Source organism: Schistocerca cancellata, chromosome 2 (assembly GCF_023864275.1).
Source record: "Schistocerca cancellata isolate TAMUIC-IGC-003103 chromosome 2, iqSchCanc2.1, whole genome shotgun sequence".
Classification (NCBI taxonomy): domain Eukaryota; kingdom Metazoa; phylum Arthropoda; class Insecta; order Orthoptera; family Acrididae; genus Schistocerca; species Schistocerca cancellata.
The window spans coordinates 1,094,357,090-1,094,377,112 of NC_064627.1; the positions used below are offsets into that span (position 1 = coordinate 1,094,357,090).

The 20,023-nt window shown below is 41.1% G+C and overlaps 1 protein-coding gene across 1 annotated transcript in view; it reads left to right on the forward strand.

Annotated features, from left to right (window-relative positions):
- The window catches only part of LOC126163110 (zinc finger and SCAN domain-containing protein 2-like), a 213,130-nt gene that overhangs the window by 16,416 nt on the left and 176,691 nt on the right, over positions 1 to 20,023 (forward strand). Inside the window, exon 4 of the mRNA XM_049920033.1 lies at positions 4,220 to 4,342. Within this exon, the coding sequence (XP_049775990.1) occupies positions 4,295 to 4,342 (48 nt within the window). The 5' untranslated portion in view covers positions 4,220 to 4,294. The remainder of the gene's footprint in view (positions 1 to 4,219; positions 4,343 to 20,023) is intronic.

A 20,023-nucleotide genomic window follows, 5' to 3' on the forward strand; every position in this document is an offset into this window, starting at 1 on the left:
TGCTCCTGGTTTCTTATGCAATCACAATTCGCAGATTCCCTGACCATCCTGTGTACCCTATCCTCTTTGCAAGTGAGGGATGTCTCGTTCCTGATCAATGGGCACAGGTGAGATTGCCGATTGGAATGCTTCTCACTTCCCCCCATTCCATCTCCACTTACTGAAATGCACACAGTGTATTTCCTCTCACCCCGCCCCCCTCCCTCTCCTCTGGATGGTGACTAGACTGTGGATTAGTACCGACCTATACCAGAGTCCTAAGGCCCCTGTTGTTCCTGTGGTCTTCTGACGTCTTGTACGTTCTGTCCTTGCAGAGTTCCCGGATGCTATCATCTTCTACACTGATGGTTCTAAGATGATAGATAACAGCAAGATAAGCTTTCATATCTCCTACTGGCTTAGAACAACATTTCTTGCTGGAATCATGAAGTTGTTCACAGCAGAGCTGCTAGCCATTGCCAGGGCCCTCCATTTTGTCACTCACGGTTCCCTCCACAGTGTTTCAATATCTACCGACTCAGTGAGCAGCCTGCTGCTCTTGTCATCCTTTGGTCTCTGCTATCCATGACCTTCTCTCCTCCCTTGGCCATGACACCTGCTCAGTTTTTTTTTTTTTTTTTCTCTCTCTCTGAGTCCCAAGTCATGTGGGTATCCCAGGGCATGAACTGGCTGATTGTTTGGCTAGAGAAGCTGATACTCACCCTCCATTCCCTTCATAACTCCAGCTGTGGATATGCGGATCTATGTCAAATCTCTCTTTGCCCAAAAGTGGAATGACATCTCGTACACCACTGCTCTCAGTAATAAACTCCGCACAATCAAGGAGACCACTGTGCTTTGCTGCTTTTCCTTCTGCTCTTCTCGGAAGGAGTCCACTGCTTCAGCTGTCTACACATTGCTCGTACCAGGCTCATCCGTTGTTTCCTCCTGTGTAACGAAACTCCCCCACAGTATGACTGTGAAGCTAGCCTGACAGTATCCCACATATTGGTGGAATATGTCCTTCTTTTGGGCCTTCCTGCTAAGTAAAGTCTTCCTTAATTTTAATATTAACAGACAATTCATGGATGGTGGAACTGGTCCTCAGTTTCCTCTGTGAAAGCGGTTATTTCCAGATATAAGGTTTTGCTTTACTCCTGGAGCAGGGCAGGGTGGTTGTGGTTGGGGCCTCTTTTCATGTTTTCTCAGTCTGGGACCCCACAACCACTCCTCCTGTGGAGAGACCACTCCTTTTTTACCAGTTTTTAGATTTGGTCTAACCTTTTATGCCTCTGTGTGTGTTTCAACTTCCTTGTTTTATAGTTTGACTCCCCTGACTGGATCCATCCACTTTTAGCGGAACCTCTTTCTTCTGTGAGTAAATTTGGAATTGCGAGACAGGTTGCCTCGCCATTTGGTCCTACAAACCCTCTCAATTAATCAGTCAATCAATCTCAAAATTCGTCAGGGAAAAATGCTAAAACTTGTCTGGAAAGCAGGGAAATATCAGGGAATTTCACTGGAGGAAACTTGTGGCAATCCTGAATTGGAGTTAGTTATTGTGCATGTTCCTTGTATAGTGATTATTGAAAAGGGTTCAAAGAAAGTTCCAAAACTAGCTTCTGGGAAAAGAGGAACCTAGTGGCTTTTTGCAATGTGATAGTCTTAAATTTTTGTTCTTGTGAATACAGGGTTATATAGAATGAAAAAACATTCCTGCGACTTCTCTGACATAGAAGTGCTCCCTAGCAGGAAGTGAAGTATACTGTATTTGAGTGACACTAATGTGACATGCTTTGTGTGAAAGTAAACTCTCATCAGTTCAGGTGTATCTTGGATATAAATTGTTGGTCACACTATGCATCAGATCACAAGTCAGGTCATTTGGACAGGCATTTAACTTAGGAGTTAACCAGTAACAATTATATAAATTTCTATCTTCTTTTTTTCATTTTCAACAGTGGAAGGAGTAAAGATAACCACTCATCATCTGGTTAGGCATTGAGTGGTAGACAGCCAAAAAAGAAGTCTGAACTCTTAGCGAAGTTTTTGAACAATGTCGGAACTAACAGATTAACCAATGCCCTTCAGTAAAATAAACATGGCTTCATTGTCAGAGTGCTATAGCCCAGCTGTTGTGTAGGGTGTGCTGGATGGAATGGGTGAGAGGAACAAGGAATGGGATGGAACGAGTGGAGGGAAGGGAGCCAGTATGACCTCATAGGGGAGGGAGATGCAACAAGGGAATTGGGTATAGTTGTGATACTGTTGAGCTTGCCCCAGTATAGGTCTGGGAAGTTTCGCATGATACCTGATAAAATAGCGGGTATTGATCAGAGGAGCGGGTTAATAGGAGCAGCATAGAACAGAGAAAGAGGGATACCACAGATAGAACAGGCTAACTAAAGATTAATGGAGAGGCGAATTAGGCTGGAGGGAAGAGAAGGTATATGAACTGGAGTGATTCTAGCAGAGACTATTTTCACAGGGATTGCAGGATAAAACAATATGCTGTAAAGACAGTGAGCACAGTTTACATCTATGCAATTCAGCAAAGCTAATATGGGGTGGAGGTAGGCTCCAGAAGGCCAGTGTTGTGAAGCAGCCATTGGAGGCAACAAATTTGTGTTCAGCAGCATGCTCTACCATTGTATAGTGAACTTTGCTTTTGGCTGAATTTTGACAGTGACAATTCATTTGGGTGGCCAGCTGGTTGACTGTCGCAACTATGGAAATGGGTCTGTGGAAGGGAAGTAACATCAAATGTGGTATTTGACATGACTGCTTTCATATGTACCCCTTCACCTGATGAAGTAGGATATGTTTGTGACGGGACTGGAATAAGAAATACTGGTTGGGTGCATGGTGGGGATCTTGTGCCTGGTCTTCCACAGGGATGTGACTTGTATGGGTTGGGATTGGGGGCAGGTGTTGCATAAAGATGGGTCACAATGTTTCACAGATTGGGGAGGTGGTGGAATACCTCATTTGGATAGGTGAGAGGAACTTGGGGTGGATGTTTCTTACTTGAAGACATGACGGAAAGTTAGTTGAAGTCCAGGTAGAGGACATGATTAAGCTATTCCTGGCATGATTAATATTATGTAATACAGAAGATGTTCCACCACAGCTGGCTAGTGAATTGTTTGAGAATTAGGAGCATGTGTGGTTAGGTTTGTGGGTTAGTGCTGTTCTGTGAAACTCTTAAGAGTACTGGGAAGGGATTGCTTCTCACTGCAGTTTTGCCATCCTTAGTTTACTGGATTGTACGAGAGAGTTTTTAGTGAGGAAGTAACAAAAGAGAAGCCCTTTGCTGGATTCTATAGATAAGAAAGGCCCTTAAAACACAGAACATATTCTTGAATTTTGCAATTTCCCTGTCCTTGTTCTATTCTGGCCCCTGTTCTATATGCTGCTCAGTCAAGAGACGCATTGGCTGTTGGCACTATTCTCGGATGATCATCACAGCATACAGTTGACTAGAGGATAACAATATTATAGGTCCTCTTTTAATACTGCTGTTGCTCAGAGAGTGAAACATTTAAATGTCTACTGAGTATTTCAGTGGTCCAGTGTCTAATGACTGAGAGATGCATTCAATGTTCTTGCACTTATTGTATGTTTTGGTCCCAGCAGTGCTTTCTATGTAGGCTCTGTGTGTAAAAAAGCAAGTCATAGTTTGGTATTTATTTTTCATTTGTCTTTCACCATCCTTTCTGCCTCATCTCTTCTGTGCCACTTATTGAGACAGATATAGGCCATACATTAGAGGACAAGGCTTTAATTGGGATGGATAAAGTCTAAATCCACCAACCCGCTGTTGTTATCCAGTAAACTTTCAGTAGCCTTAATATTTCAGAGCATTAAACCATAACTTAGTTCTTCCCCTAGCTCATTTATGCTGGTTCTTTGTTTGGGGAGAAGGCAAAAAAAGTGTGATGTTCAACAACACTATGGTCAGCAGGACACTAGTGTTTGATCACATTCAGAGCGATGAATGCTTTATTTTTAGTGCACTAGAAGCCAAAGATCAGGAGTCTTGGGCTCATCTCTTCGGACGACTGCTCCCTTATATTCGTTACCATGAGGTGGATGGGTATGAAGTGTGTGTGTGTGTGTGTGTGTGTGTAGCTTAATTTTTTAAATGAGATGTAAGAAGCAAGATGAATACTAAAATGTGAGTTTTATTTATCTGTTTTATGTAAAAACACTAATTTGTGACTTGCTTCATTTATTTCAGATGACAAGAGAGAGAGAATGATGTGGTAGTAATCCTTAGAGGCACGAATTTCCAGAGGTTGGAGAGAGCATAGTGATGAATGCTGAGCAGCATGTGCCTTCAGCTACAGGCAGCCAGTCAGAGGTAGGTTCATAAATGTGCATTTGTGCTATTATTATTAGAATAGGAGTTTCTTCAGTTTTCAGAGATACTTTTGAGTCCTTCATGCACTATAAACAGATTTTAATCTAGTTTTATTTCTCTCTTAATTTATGGTGGATGTGACAGATATTTGGTAAAATAGCACAAGTTTTTCACTGACTAAAAGCAACAGTGTGCTAACTTCCTGTAGTATTCTTCTTCTTCTCCTCCTCCTGCAATATAAAAATAATTATGAACTGAATTAGTGCATTCTTGGAGTAAAAGGCTAAGAATCTGGTTCTCTTACTGATCAGTAATAAACATTGTTTTGTAGATATTCAAGCATTGATCAATATTACATGTGAATGTAAAAATGAAGTTACATATTTAATTTGTTGTTTGTTTGCAGATACGTCTCTGCAGTCCTGGTATGCATTGGAAGCCTCAAGCCACAGTATTATAGCATGCTTCTAGAGGAGTCAAAAGAAAATGGCACAGCTTGTTGACAAAGGGGAGATGGGCTGCACAATTTTCTTTTTACTCCTCTATAACTGTGCTGTGATATTGTGGCATGAGGCTTTAAACACTTACTAGGACTGCAGAAGTATACCTACAAATGAACAACAAATTAAATATGAGGGTCGCTCCAAAAGAAGTGCACACTTTTTTTGTAAAAATAGTTTTCATTCTGCATGTGTGAAAGTTTTACAGTGTGTAGATACATACTTCCCGCTTATTTTCAAACTTAATTCAACCTGTTCCCATGAGTTTCACCATCACAGCATGTCTTCAAGATGGCTGCTACACTTGACATTTGTCAGAAGCAATGTGCTGTCATAGAATTCCTGTGCTGTGAAAACAAGACAGTGGGAAACATCGACAAGAGGTTGAAAAAGGTGTATGGAGATGGTGGTGTCGATCGCAGTACAGTTAGTCGGTGGGCAAGCAGGTTACGTGATGAAAGCGGGCACGGTAATATTGAGGATTGTCCTCGTAGCGGCAGGCCTCATACTGCACACACTCCAGACAATGTACAGAGAGTTAACGAATTGGTGACTGCTGACAGACGCATCACAATGAATGAATTGTCACGCTATGTTGGGTTAGGGGAAGGAAGTGTTTGCAGAATACTGGTGTTAAAAAAGGTTTGTGCCATGTGGGTTCCCACGATGTTGACAGTGGCTCGCAAAGAAACAAGAAAAAACAAGAAAAACGGTATGCAGCGAACTTTTGGCACAATGCGACAATGGTGATGAGTTTCTTGGAAGAATTCTGACAGGTGATGAAACATGGCTCCATATTTCACCAGAGACGAAGAGGCAATCAGTGGAGTGGCATCGTGCAAATTCATCCAAGAAAAAAAAGATTCAAAACCACACCTTCTGCTGGAAAAGTTATGGCTATGGTGTTTTTCAATTCCAAAGCACTCTTGCTTGTGGACATCATGCCAAGTGGAACCACCATAAATTCGATGCGTATGTGACGACACTGAAGAAACTTCAAGCTCATCGGTAAAAGCAGCATGTTTTGCTGTTGCACGACAATGCACGGCCACATGTCAGTCAAAAAACCATGGAAGTGATCACAAAACTTGGATGGACATCAGTGAAACACCTGCCTTACAGTCCTGACCTGGTTCCATGTGACCATCATCTCTTTGGGAAACTGAAAGACACTCTTCGTGGAACAAGGTTTGAAGATGATGACTCCCTTGTGCACGCTGCCAAGCAGTGGCTCCAACAAGTTGGTCCAGAATTTTACCATACGGGTATACAGGGGCTGGTTCCAAGATGGCAGTTGAGAGGGATGGAAATTATGTGGAGAAATGAAAATATTGTTCCTAATGATGTATCTACACGCTGTAAAACTTTCAGACATGTAGAATAAAAGATGGATTTTAATAAAAATAGTGTGCATTTCTTTTGGGTGACCCTCGTACGTAACTTCATGTTTACAAGGTGATGGTTGAAGCTGTATGGTTATCACTCGTATATTGTTGAAACTGTGAAGAACCCCTCAAGGGGCTCAAGGCCCTCCTTTCTTCCATGCAGGGCTGCATTCCTTTCCCTGTGCACCTCTCTCCCTGTTCTCATTCCTTCCCCTCTGTTCTCTTCTTTCCCTTTCTCAGTGCCCTTGGTTACATCGGCCAGATCATCCTGCTGGTTTCTGGTATTCCTTCCAGTTTTTGTTCCTCCCCATAGTGTGAACCAACTGGAGAAGAACAAGCTACTTACTCTCTACAACGTGTGGCCTTACTGTCTTTTCCAGCATTTAATCGACTGTGTTAACTTTTAATGCTATGTAGCCAGCATGGTCACCAGTCATGTGGTAGGGTCTGTATTTACCCTTTTGGTTGGGCCCCGTGACAACACAGGGATCACACTTCTGATATCTGAGCCGGTACTTCCCCACGTATGCGTAGGGGTGGTTGCTTGTCATTCTGGAGCATCAGAACTCCTGGCAACAGTATCATGTTAGATGGCCCTTGCTGTAGCTGGGTAATGCTCATGGGGAGAGCCCCTCATCAAAGCGAGTGGTATCAGGGCGGACACTTCGCTTACGAAACACATTAAGTTCCAAGATTGCCATTCCTCTATAGCCATGTCTTTTGTTGGCAGTGTATCTTTTAATGCTGCTTCTTATAACTGTGCAGCCTTCTGTTCCTTGACTACACCTTGGGAGGAGGGCTAGGCTTGCCAGCTCTGGGTGAAACCTGTTCCCAGCTATCTTGTCTGCACCACGACTGGCAGGGATATTTTCACCACAATTGATCCAATATTTTTCATGGAAACTTTTGAAGACAAGTTTGGGAAAGTGGACTCTATGAGTAAGATGTGGTCGGGTTCACTGTTGATCAAAACCACTTATGTAGCCCTATGTGCCTGTGACCATCTAGGTGACCTCCCAGTGCCCATCACTCCTCTTCAGTCTTTTAATATTGTTTAGGGAGCCATTTTTCATAGTGACATCATCCTTCAGTCCTATAAGGAATTATGGGCCAAAATGGAATTGCGTGGCGTTCATTTTGTTCGGCTTGTTTAGGAAGGTTGTAAGAATGCCCCAATTGATCCTGCACATTTCTTCTGGTATTTGAAAAGGTGCACCCTCCTGTAGAAGGTCAAGGTTATGTGTTATTGGTGTGATATGAAGCCATACATCCTCCCACCCACCCACCAGGCTTTTTCAATGTTTTGTATTTTTGGGCATATGTCTTCCCAGTGTACAACAGACAGTAAATGTGGACACCCACTCCATGGGGGTAGCCCCTGTGTCCCACTGCCCGTGTTAGTTGTCATGACCATCAATCAACACACACCACCAGATTGTCCAGTTTATAAGAAGGAAAATGAGATACAGGAGTGAAGTCCAGTGATGGTTTATCCTACATTGAGGCTCATCAGAAATATAACCATCTTCACTGTGTGTGTGTGTGTGTGTGTGTGTGTGTGTGTGTGTGAAAATTTTAACTTCTCCTCTATTAAGGCCTTTCCCCCTCCTCTGCGGCTCACGTGCCTTTCCTATCTGGGTGCTATCCCCCTATCCAGCCAGAGAAGTATCTCTGTACATCTGGCATCTGCCAGTGATTGGGTCCCTCCCAGGACCCCTTCCCCTAGCATCTCTCGTACCAGGGGCCTGCTGCCACAAGTCGGCTGCGAGATCCACAGTACATGCATCCCATGGTTTGTGGCGTTCACCTGCTTTATTTCTTCATTGATGGTTCTCAGTGTCGATATACTGTGTTGCGATACTGGCTAAAAGTATAGGGAGTGAAAGTGCAGTACTGACTACTGTAAATGATGTAGCCGACAGGGGCACAGTTGCATTTCACAGTTCTTTAATTTCACTGTTCACAGCCTCCCAATATTACACAGTTATATGGCCAGTGTGCTACTGTTTAACTTTTGATAAGCCTCATTAATAGGTTGCAGGCAAACATCCACATACTGCTACAATAGTTTACTGTTGAACATCTACAAGCATAAAAGCCTAACCACACTGTTCACAGTTCCTGAAGAATAAAAAGGTACATATGGAACAGACACTGTCAACATGCAGCCTATTGGTGGAACATGTATTTCACAGTTAAGTTGATGCATTGTTGTTGTTCTAACCAACACAAGTTTCTTGTCTGAAACTTGACTGTGGACTGACTGTCTCGTGACCAAAAACCAGACCTTTATATATCAGCTCAATAATAGGCACTGAAACTACACATTGTTTGATATTTAATTTACAAAAATTACAATTAAAACTTAACTCATTAAATTAACTGAATACATCGAAAAATTCCATCTTTTTAACAGTTACTTCTACTACAAGAGCTAGGCCGAATTATTTGTTTAAATTACGAAATTAACAGATATCGTTATGCCAACAATACTTTTCACAAAACTGTTAATTACTTTGAAATTAATCAAGGGCTGGCTTTGCTAACATGATTTCAAATAGAGCCAGATAGATCCTTCAAGAATACTAATAGTTGTGCCTCCAAATGTTTATAATTAGTACAGAATTTATATTTGTTTATAAGTCAACAATAGAATTTAAGTTATGAAACAATTATTGATTTCACCCTATAACAAAAGATACTAACTAGGAATAGTCAAAATAAATTAGAAAATCAGTTACCTACATAAAACTAAGCACAAAATTAGATTTGATGTTATATTCTTTAAAACTGAGGGCCAGACTTCTTCTTTTACACAAATCCAGACAGGGTGTATACGACCCGGGACAACCAGGAGATCCAAGAAAAACCCAGGATTTTTTTCATCTGGGAGAAAACCGGAGAAAACCTGGGAATTTTTTAGAATTCCGGGAATTTTTCATTCTTCTAGTTTTCAGTTAAAGTTTTGTAATTCTGACTGGGAAGAACCGATACTCTAACATAGGATATTACTGTATCCTGCTACTGCTGAATAATACTTCAACAATAAAACATAAACAAGATATTAAAAAAAATAACAAAAATTACTTAAATTGCAAAGGAAATGCGCCACATACAACAATGACACACAGTGCTCATGCAAGTGCCTGCCAACAGCAAAATGTGTCAGAGGCTTTAGAAAGACTATGCAATGTTTCATAACACAAATTGCCTCCCATGAGCATGAAGTCACAACTGTTTACATTAGATTTGTTGCAGCAGTTACGAGTGGGCTCATGCGCAGTTGAGTCGCATTTGAATAGTAGATTCTCCCGCTTCGGGCTACAGGAATGTGACTGTTGGCTGTACAAGCAGTTGCAGCAAGCAGCTAGATGCTACCAGAAAAAGGGGGCACCAAAGTCATATTCCTGAGGAAAAAAATCTTGTTTCACAAAGCGCCTAGCATCCAGCGCACATTGGTCTATCGATTGTTCATATTATTTTGAAATGCATCCCTGCTGGTTTTTGAACATTTTTAATACTTTTAAGTTGATTTCTGAATGAATCATAAGTTGATTTTTGAATGTGTACATAGTGTACGTGATGTCTCTGTCAGGAGAATCCTCGTCCCATCTAGAAATAAACTTTACACTGACAAAAGGGTACAGGGCTGTACGAGCTGAGTGGAGTAATACTGGAAGTAACGCAGAAAACGTTTTGTATAAACATGTAAAAACGTCTAACTGGAGAATAATCGCGGGACAACTAAACTCGTGATTCTGGCAGGGTTAGTGAAGTTAATCAGCGAACAAATTTTGACAATGGCAGGAATAGCTACAGATTTGGTGATGACAAGATTGTTTGTTAGAATGAGGAAGGAGAAGAAACGGGGACATCACACAAATTATGGAAGAATGTCAATTCCAAATTTATATAAAAATTTCGTAATACTACTTTTTGATCTCATGCTTGAGAAACTGGTGTGTATGAATGAAATGTGAAACTGTTTCCTAACATAAAGCTTTTTGCTTGTAGTAGGCCTAATTGGCATTTGATATTGGTACTTCGTGAATTATATTCTGTCATGTCATAAAAATGACCATTTGTGCCAAAACAGTCTCATTTGTTTGGTGTATGTTACAAAATTGCTGCAGTATTAGAAAGGCCTATTTTGTTTTATCTGGCAGACAGTGACAAAACAGACATAATCAGATTGAGAAACCGCACCAGTCTTGGGTATTGGTTGTACTAACAACTTCTTCAGTATTAGATAATGGCATTTTGATTTTTCATGTAGCAAAACGTTTGACGAACTTTGATGAGGTAATAGATCCTTTCGCAGAAAGGAAAGCACACCATGTAAAGCTGTAGCAAGATTAGAGAGAAAAAATGCTAGGAGCTAAGGATTGGAGAAGTCTGTACTTTCATGCTTGTCTCTTGTCTTTATTGGTTATGTCACACACAACAGCAAGTTATTAGCTAATACGCAATAAAGAGTGCAAATTTTCTGAAGAGTTCTTGTTCTCCTGATTACAAATAATCCCGACTGGGAGCAGGAGAGGCACCACAGGACATTTCAATTTCCACTGTCCTGAATATTGTTTGATGGCATTCAGTACAAAATATATACGTTTAAATTTCACAGAGTGAAATACAGCGACATGCGGCAGAAGAATGCTGTATGAAGAGATGTGGCACTGCACTTTGGCACACACAAGACAAAATACGAGTGTTGTAGCTTAAATAGTGGCAACTATTTATTCACAACAAATGCAAAAGAGTTACATGCTTGCACCTGTTACTGACCTTCAAAGTAGTCACTAGCGTTGTGTAGAACCCGTTTGATGTTGGAAGGTGTAGTACACTGTTAGCAGACCCTTTTCTGTTGATGGTGCGAATGGAGCAGTCTAAAGTTATGGTGATTCTCGTGTGCGACTGCGATGGTATTATCCTAACGCATTACTTTCCTCCACGGCAGACCATCAATGCACAGTATTACTGTTCGTCTTTGGAGCATCAACTGCGACCAGCTTTGCGAAAGAGACGGCAACACTTTCTGCGCATCCCACCCATCATTTTGCACGACAATGCACGGGCACATACAGCACGAGCTGTGGCTGGTCTGTTCGGCTGATGGGACTCAGAAGTACTGTACCATCCACCATACACCCCGGACTTAAGTCCTAGTCACTTTGATTTGATTCCGAAGATGAAGAAATCACTTCATGGCATTCGCTTCAGTAGTGTTTAAAAGATTCAACAGGCAGTATACCGCTCCATTCACACCATTAGCAGAACAGGCTCTGCTAATGGAGTACTACGCCTTCACATCGCTGGCAGCGGTTTCTACACAATGCTGGTGACTACTTTGAAGAACAGTAACAGGTGCAAACATGTAACTCTTTTGCATCGGTTGTGAATAAATAGTTGCTACTGTTTAAGTTCCAACCCTCATAACATGTCTTACATTTCCTGGAACACTTACTTTTATGTTTCAAACTTCTCTGAAAGATGTGTGGTACAAGATGAACATATTTTTGAAAATTCAATTTTTTTTTTAGTATTGACCCGGTTCGCAAATATCATAGATCTGGGGCTGATGTGCAGAGCAGTCTGAGTTATTGTGGGTAGTCTCCATGTGACCCGTGTTCACGTTTAGTGATTTTGCTGTTTCCCCCTTTGTTTACTCTCACATCAAATGAAAACAAAACGGACATCTCTGGCCGAAAGTTATTAGGTGAATTAAAATACATTCACATAATTATGGAAAGCTGAAATATGTTATTAGTTTCAGATTTTATTTTATTTCCACCATTCTGACAGTCAAGCATTAATTGCCTTGCAGAACAATGAAGCTATTTTTGTCTGTTTGCTAAAGAAATTTGACCTTTATTAACCTTTTCAGCAGAGGTGGTCAATGTATTTGAAACGAAATGTTTAAATCCACAGTAGTGGCTAGTTTGTATTGTTCACTGCATTTCAAGTGCACATTTTCATCTTTTAGCACATATGAATTATGCCATAATAAAGAACCAAACATGATATAATACAGTACTGGTGCTCCAAGAAAATTTACATCCCGAAAACCACACTGAAAAGCATAATATCAGGTTGAGGCCTACTTCATTGGGAATCTGGACATACGAATGTGCACTTTAAGCTGAATTATGCATTTTAGTATGGTTCACGAAATTCCAATGCCCTTGGAGAATCCTCTGATGTCTTGTTTCTTTTATCACATAATGTATAATCTTCTAATGTTTTACACGTACGTACTTGCGGGCTTCCTATGTCATGGTAGCTGCGCAAGTGCAATGACACCTGTTATCTGTGCTGTCTGGCAACTGCTGAAACGAACCTGTTTCTAACAGGTTGCGGGAAAATATTGCGAATGGTGCTTTGAAGAGCGTTACTTTCAAAGTAACTTTCCTTTTATGTAAGTTGAACTATATGCAAGAATGTACCATGAATTTCTTAAATCACAGAGCATTTGACTCTCATTTAAAAATCAACTCTTTGATGACGAGCCATTTTGAAGAATTTCAAGTCCTGAAGATCAGACATTTATTTCATTATTAAAAATTTTACTGGCACATTTGTGTGGTGTATCTTAAAGTGTAACATGTGCAAGAAAGATCATGGCACATTTGTGTGGTGTATCTTAAAGTGTAACATGTGCAAGAAAGATCAATATTATATGCAAAAGCTTATCTTCTCTTGCAGCTTATTAACCTTAGAGACAAATATTATGTGTAAAAGTTTTGCTTTTCTTGTAGCAACAATATGTATGTTAATTTAAACTATTAATTTTCCCTGTTTGTGTGTTCGTGCTGCTTAACAGTGATGTTGCTGTTGACTGACTACATCACGTGTCCTATGCTCTGAACATCCCCTGTCATCTGCTGGCAAGATTACGTGACATGACCTATGACTGGCTTACAAAAGCACATCAAAGTCTCGACTTTAATGACTGCGATGTGTGGTGGAATTTTAATGTATACTTTCATAATACAAAAATACGCAGGTTACATGTTACTGCACATCAAAGATATTTCCAAAACGTGTCTTTTTCCCTGAGTTTCATTTTCTAAAGTGCCAGGAAATTTTACGCCTGTGTATAAAACCATAACCATTCAAAGGATTGATAAGTTGTGCAGTTCCGAGGGAAAATACACTGTCACTTAACATGAAAAAAGTGTGTTTTCACCCAGGAGAAAGAGTATTTTTAACTGGGAAATCCGGGAATCTTTTTTTCCTTGTCCACGTATACACCCTGCCAGATTATACTCAGGTATGTTAATAGCACTTAGTCAGAAATGAAAAAAACGAATTTAAGGAGGGAGGTGGCAAAACAAGGGGGGGGGGGGGGGGGAAGTAAAACATATCCTAGCTTGCTTCATCGCAGGTCACCCGCTCTCTCTCTCTCTCTCTCTCTCTCTCTCTCTCTCTCTCTCTCTCTGTCATGGATCTCTCAAAAGCCTGCTCTCACTCCAGGCCCTGCCCTTCTCGACTTATAAAAGAGGAGGAGGAGAAGAAGAAGAAGAAACATAAGTCCTGAGACAAGGTCCTTCCGATGCCCCCAGAGGTGCCGCCTCCCCCCCCCCCCTCCCACTCCCCCTCATGCAATCTGAGACAGACTTCTAATTTCCTTGTTGGTGGCAGATAGTGACCTAGGGGTGTGTCTAGTTTTGCTCCATTTGTCACCCATTTGGATCCCACTTATGTGCTTATTCAATGGAATTGCAAGGTATACCACTGTCACCTTTTGGAGTTGCATTTCCTTATTGCCTTTTACTCCGCAGCTTCTCCTGGAATTTCGTTTTATTTATGCTCACTCACCAATCCTTCATGGGCTCCACGGTTTGTCAGAACAACGTTAGCCTTTTGAGGGCTTCCGGTGGCATCTGCACATTGGTCCACACAGATTTTAGCACCTGGCTCCCCATCTACATCTATATCTAATCCATACTTTGCAAACGACCATGAGGTACATGGCAGAGGGTACTTCCCATTGTACCAGTTATTAGAGTTTGTTCTCATTCCATTCACATATGGAGCGTAGGAAGAATGATCATTTGTGTGCCTCTATGTTTGCTGTAATTCCTCTGATCTTGTCCTCACAATCCCTACATGAGCGATACATAGGGGTTTGGGGGTTGTAGTATGTTCCTAGAGTTGTCATTTAAAGCCAGTTCTGGAAACTTTGTTAGTAGACTTTCTGGGATAGTTTACGTCTGTTCAAAGAGTCTGCCAGTTCAGTTTTTAATCATTTTTGTGACACCACTCTCCAATGACACGCACGCGCGCGCACACACACATGTGACCATTCTTGCTGCCCTCCTCTGTATACATTCAATATCCCCTGCTACTTCTATTTGATACAGATCCCACACACTTGAGCAATATTAGAATAGATTGCACTGGTGATTTGTAACCTATCTTCCTTGTAGACTGATTGCACCTCCCCAGTATTTTACCAATGAACCGAATTCTACCACCTGCTTTACTCACAACTGAGCTTATGCGATCATTACATTTCATATCGCTACAAAGTTCTACAGCCAGTTACTTGTATAAGTTTGGTGATTCCAGCGGTGACTCATTGATATTATAGTCATAGAATATTACATTTTTTTGTTTTGTGGAATCCACATTTTTAAAGTTCTGAACATTGAGAGCAAGTTGACAATCTCTGCACCACTTTGAAATTTTATCAAGATCTGACTGAATATTTAGGCAGCTTCTTTCAGATAGTACTTTATTACAGATAATTGCATCATCTGCAAAAAGTCTGAAATTACTATTAATATTGTCTGCAAGGTTGTTAATATACAACATAAATAGCAATGTTCCCAACACACTTCCCTGAGGCTCACCCAACATTACTTCTACATTTGACGATGACTCTCCATCCAGGATAACATGCTGTGTCCTCCCACCGAAAAGTCCTCAGTTCAGTCACAAATTTCACTTGGTACCCCATATCATTGTACTTTTGACAATAAGTGCAGGTGTGGTACTGAGTCAAACGCTTATCAGAAATCGAGAAATAGTGCATCTGCCTGACTTGATCCAAAATTTTCAGCATGTCATGGAGAAAAGCATAAGTGGGATCTCACACGATGGATGATTTTGGAATCCCTGCTGGTTGCCATTGTTGGAGCTCAGAATATGTTCTAAGATTCTACAACAAATTGATGTCATTGATATCATCATCATCATTTAAGACTGATTATGCCTTTCAGCGTTCAGTCTGGAGCATAGCCCCCCTTATACAGTTCCTCCATGATCCCCTATTCAGTGCTAACATTGGTGCCTCTTCTGATGTTAAACCTATTACTTCAAAATCATTCTTAACCGAATCCAGGTACCTTCTCCTCAGTCTGCCCCGACTCCTCCTACCCTCTACTGCTGAATCCATGAGTCTCTTGGGTAACCTTGCTTCTCCCATGCGTGTAACATGACCCCACCATCTAAGCCTGTTCGCCCTGACTGCTACATCTATAGAGTTCATTCCCAGTTTTTCTTTGATTTTCTCATTGTGGACACCCTCCTGCCATTTTTCCCATCTACTAGTACCTGAAATCATCCTAGCTACTTTCATATCTGTAACCTCAACCTTGTTGATAAGGTAACCTGAATCCACCCAGCTTTCGCTCCCATACAACAAAGTTGGTCGAAAGATTGAACGGTGCACAGATAACTTAGTCTTGGTACTGACTTCCTTCTTGCAGAAGAGAGTAGATCGTAGCTGAGCGCTCACTGCATTAGCTTTGCTACATTTCGCTTCCAGTTCTTTCACTATGTTGCCATCCTGTGAGAATATGCATCCTAAGTACTTGAAACCGTCCACCTGTTCTAACTTTGTTCCTCCTATTTGGCACTCAATCCGTTTATATTTCTTTCCCACTGGCATTACTTTCGTTTTGGAGATGCTAATCTTCATACCATACCGTATTTACTCGAATCTAAGCCGCACTCGAATCTAAGCCGCACCTGAAAAATGAGACTCGAAATAAAGGAAAAAAAGATTTCCCGAATCTAAGCCGCACCTGAAATTTGAGACTCGAAATTCAAGGGGAGAGAAAAGTTTTAGGCCGCACCTCCAAATCGAAACAAAGTTGGTCCATTGTAATATGAGACACAATTTAGGTCGAATGAATGACGATACAGCTACAGTAGTTTGGTTAGAGTCGTAAGCTTAGCAGTTAAGCTTTACCAGGTAGCCATTGCTATGCGTCAGGCGCTCCGTCCGTATTTATACGGGTACCCTTCCTTTTTCACGTGCTTCGTCTGGTTTGAATCGATTGCTTATTTTGCTTTGATCTGATAAGTGCTGTTTTCTCTGTTATAGGTGTTTACGTCACTCTAAGCTGAAAATGCATCACTGTACTGTATCATTCATTGTTTGTCGCATTCTGATAGTGCGTGTTTACGGCCTGTCGCCGCTCGCGGCATGGCTTGCTTTTGTGGGCGCTACCGCCGCTTACAACTAAAAAGAGGCGAATCGTCTCATTAGCGAAACAATGGCAAGAGACTGCTATTTGTTGTTACTTACACTGCTGCTTCCGTTGAGAATGATCAACAAGAACCAAATAATAGGCTGCGTATGATAGAACATGTTCTGAACGAGAGTTAGGCGAAAATTTTTCTCCGTTTGAAAATCTTTGCGGCCGCTTCTTTAGTACATCAAATTCTGCACAGAAATTAGAGTCATCTTAGATTTAAAAATCTAGTCAGTTGCTGTGCTTCATTTCTGACTGTATCACTATTAGGCATAAGAATAATACGAATATAAACATGACACGATAAGTATATTCTTCCGCGTTTGCTGTTGTCTCACTCTAGTTTCGTAGTTTATTAGGCAGACAGGATTTAAATGAGATAGCAACAAACACGGCAAAATGTTTATATTCGTATTATTCTTATGGTGAATGGTGAAGAGAATACTGCTTGTGATTCACATTTCATCAGGTTACTATTAGCAACCATCTCTTCTCACAGGTAGGAAAAAATTCAGAAAGTAGAGTTGGCCGTATTGAAAAACATCCCAAACAGTCTTGCCAGTCGGATTTTCGTAGTACATTGAAATTCTACTACATTCGAAGATGAACAATACGGAATTTGTATTTACTTCGTTGGGTAATGTATGAAAATGCAGTGGTCGAAACTCGGGGCGGAGAAAAAAAAAGCTCGCCTTCCACATTTTTTTTTTTAAATTTATTTACTGACGCAGAAGTTTTGGCGCCAGACAAAGCGTGCCTGTGTAGCGCTACATATATTCGACGGCAGAAGATAGTTGTGGCGGCACCTACCAACATTTTTCAGAACTTCCGCTTGCTTTGCACTCGATTCTAAGCCGCAGGCGGTTTTTTGGATTACAAAAACCGGAAAAAAAGTGCGGCTTAGATTCGAGTAAATACGGTAGTCCTTACATTTCTGATCTAGCTCTGAAATATTACTTTGCGAACTTTCAATCGAATCTGCCATCACAACTAAGTCATCTGCATATGCAAGACTGCTTATTTTGTGTTCACATATCTTAATCTCACCCAGCCAGTCTATTGTTTTCAACATATGATCCATAAATAATATGAACAACAGTGGAGACAGGTTGCAGCCTTGTCTTACCCCTGAAACTACACTGAACCATGAACTCAATTTACCGTCAACTCTAACTGCTGCCTGACTATCCATGTAAAGACCTTTAATTGCTTGCAAAAGTTTCCCTCCTATTCCATAATCTTGTAGAACAGACAATAACTTCCTCCTAGGAACCTGGTCATATGCCTTTTCTAGATCTATAAAGCATAGATACAATTCCCTGTTCCACTCATAACACTTCTCCATTATTTGCCGTAAGCTAAAGATCTGGTCCTGACAACCTCTAAGAGGCCTAAACCCACACTGATTTTCATCCAATTGGTCCTCAACTAATACTCACACTTTCCCTTCAACAGTACCTGAGAAGATTTTACCCACAACGCTGATTAAAGAGATACCTCTGTAGTTGTTACAATCTTTTCTGTTTCCATGTTTAAAAATTGGTGTGATGACTGCTTTTGTCCAGTCTGATGGAACCTGTCCCTACTCCCAGGCCATTTCAATTATCCTGTGTAGCCATTTAAGACCTGACATTCCACTGTATTTGATGAGTTCCGACTTAATTTCATCCACCCCAGCCGCTTTATTGCACTGCAATCTATTGACCATTTTTTCCTCTTCCTCAAATGTGATCCTATTTCCATCATCATTCCTATCACATTCCACCTCGAAATCTGAAACATTACTGATTGCATTTTCACCTACATTGAGCAACTCTTCAAAATATTCCCTCCATCTGCCCAAGGCATCCACAGGATTCACCAGCAGTTTTCCTGACCTGTCCAAAATACTTGTCATTTCCTTCTTACCTCCCTTTCGAAGACTGCTAATTACACTCCAGAATGGTTTTCCAGCAGCTTGACCCAAAGTCTCCAACCTGTTTCCAAAGTCTTCCCATGATTTCTTCTTGGATGCTGCAATTATCTGTTTGGCTTTGTTTCTTTCTTCAACATAACTTTCTCTGTCTACTTGGGTTCTGGTATGTAGCCATGTAGCCATTTTTGATATGTCAATGATATTGGTTGGTAATTTTGTGGATCACTTTACTACCCTTCTTGTAGACGGGTGCTACCTGTTCTTTGTTCCAACTACTAGGCTTGGTTTTTGTTCGAGGGATCTGCGGTTGGTTATAGTTAGAATAGGGACTAACAAAGCCACCGATTTAATATAGAAATTGCGCTATTCCCCACTTTGTCTCCTGAACATCCCCCCCTTGGTTAGTTCCTCGGCCCTGGATTCATTTGTATCTTTTTCGGGGTCTGAAAGCCTCCATTGCTCCAGTGGTGTTCCATTGTTTGTTCCGCCCGCTCTTATGGGAGTTTCCTAATGCTGATGTTTTTTACATCAGTAGCTCTAAATTTGCCAGTCTCATAGGATATGCCTTCGCATCTTCCATTCACACGGAACACCATCTCTTGCCTGCCATGTGTGGGGTGTTTACTGCAGAACTTATAGCCGTTTATCAGGCCCTATGCTTTATTATAAACGGTCCTCCCGCATTTGAATTTCGTTATGTACAGTGTACAGGCTCAATGAGTGCCTTGCATGGTGTCCCCCCCCCCCTCCCCTCCCCCCGCCCCCTCTGTCTTTGCCACCCATGATGTTCTCGCCAAATTCGTATATTGAGGAAAAAGGACTTGTTTCACAAAGCGCCTAGTATCCAGCGCACATTGGTCTATTGATTATTCATATGATTTTGAATGCATCCCTGTTGGTTTTTGAACATTTTTGAAAAAATTCTAAGCTGATTTCTGAATGAATCATAACTTGATTTTTGAATTTGTGCATAGTGTACTTGATGTCTCTGCCAGGGGAATCACCGCCGCATCTAGAAATAAACTTCCCTGCAGACAAAAGGGGATGGGTCTATACGAAAGCTGAAGAGGTGAATGCCAATCGCTGTTTACGTGGTTGACTGGGTTCGCAAATGATCAGCGTTGTTATAATTACTAGCGCATTCCATAGATTCAGACTACCGGAGTGGAAGTAAATGACTAACAGGAATAACAGGCAACAAAGATTACATATTGTTTTCTTCATGTATCCAAGAAAATGAAATTTTGACAGAAAATTTTTGGCCAGATCGCGACACTACTAATGGCCAGTTATACAGTCTTCGGCTAGCAGCCGCTAAAGTTCTATTCTGGAAGTAGTGCGGAAAATGCCTTGTACGAACAGGTAATAACACCTAACCAGAGAATAAATGCGGGTTA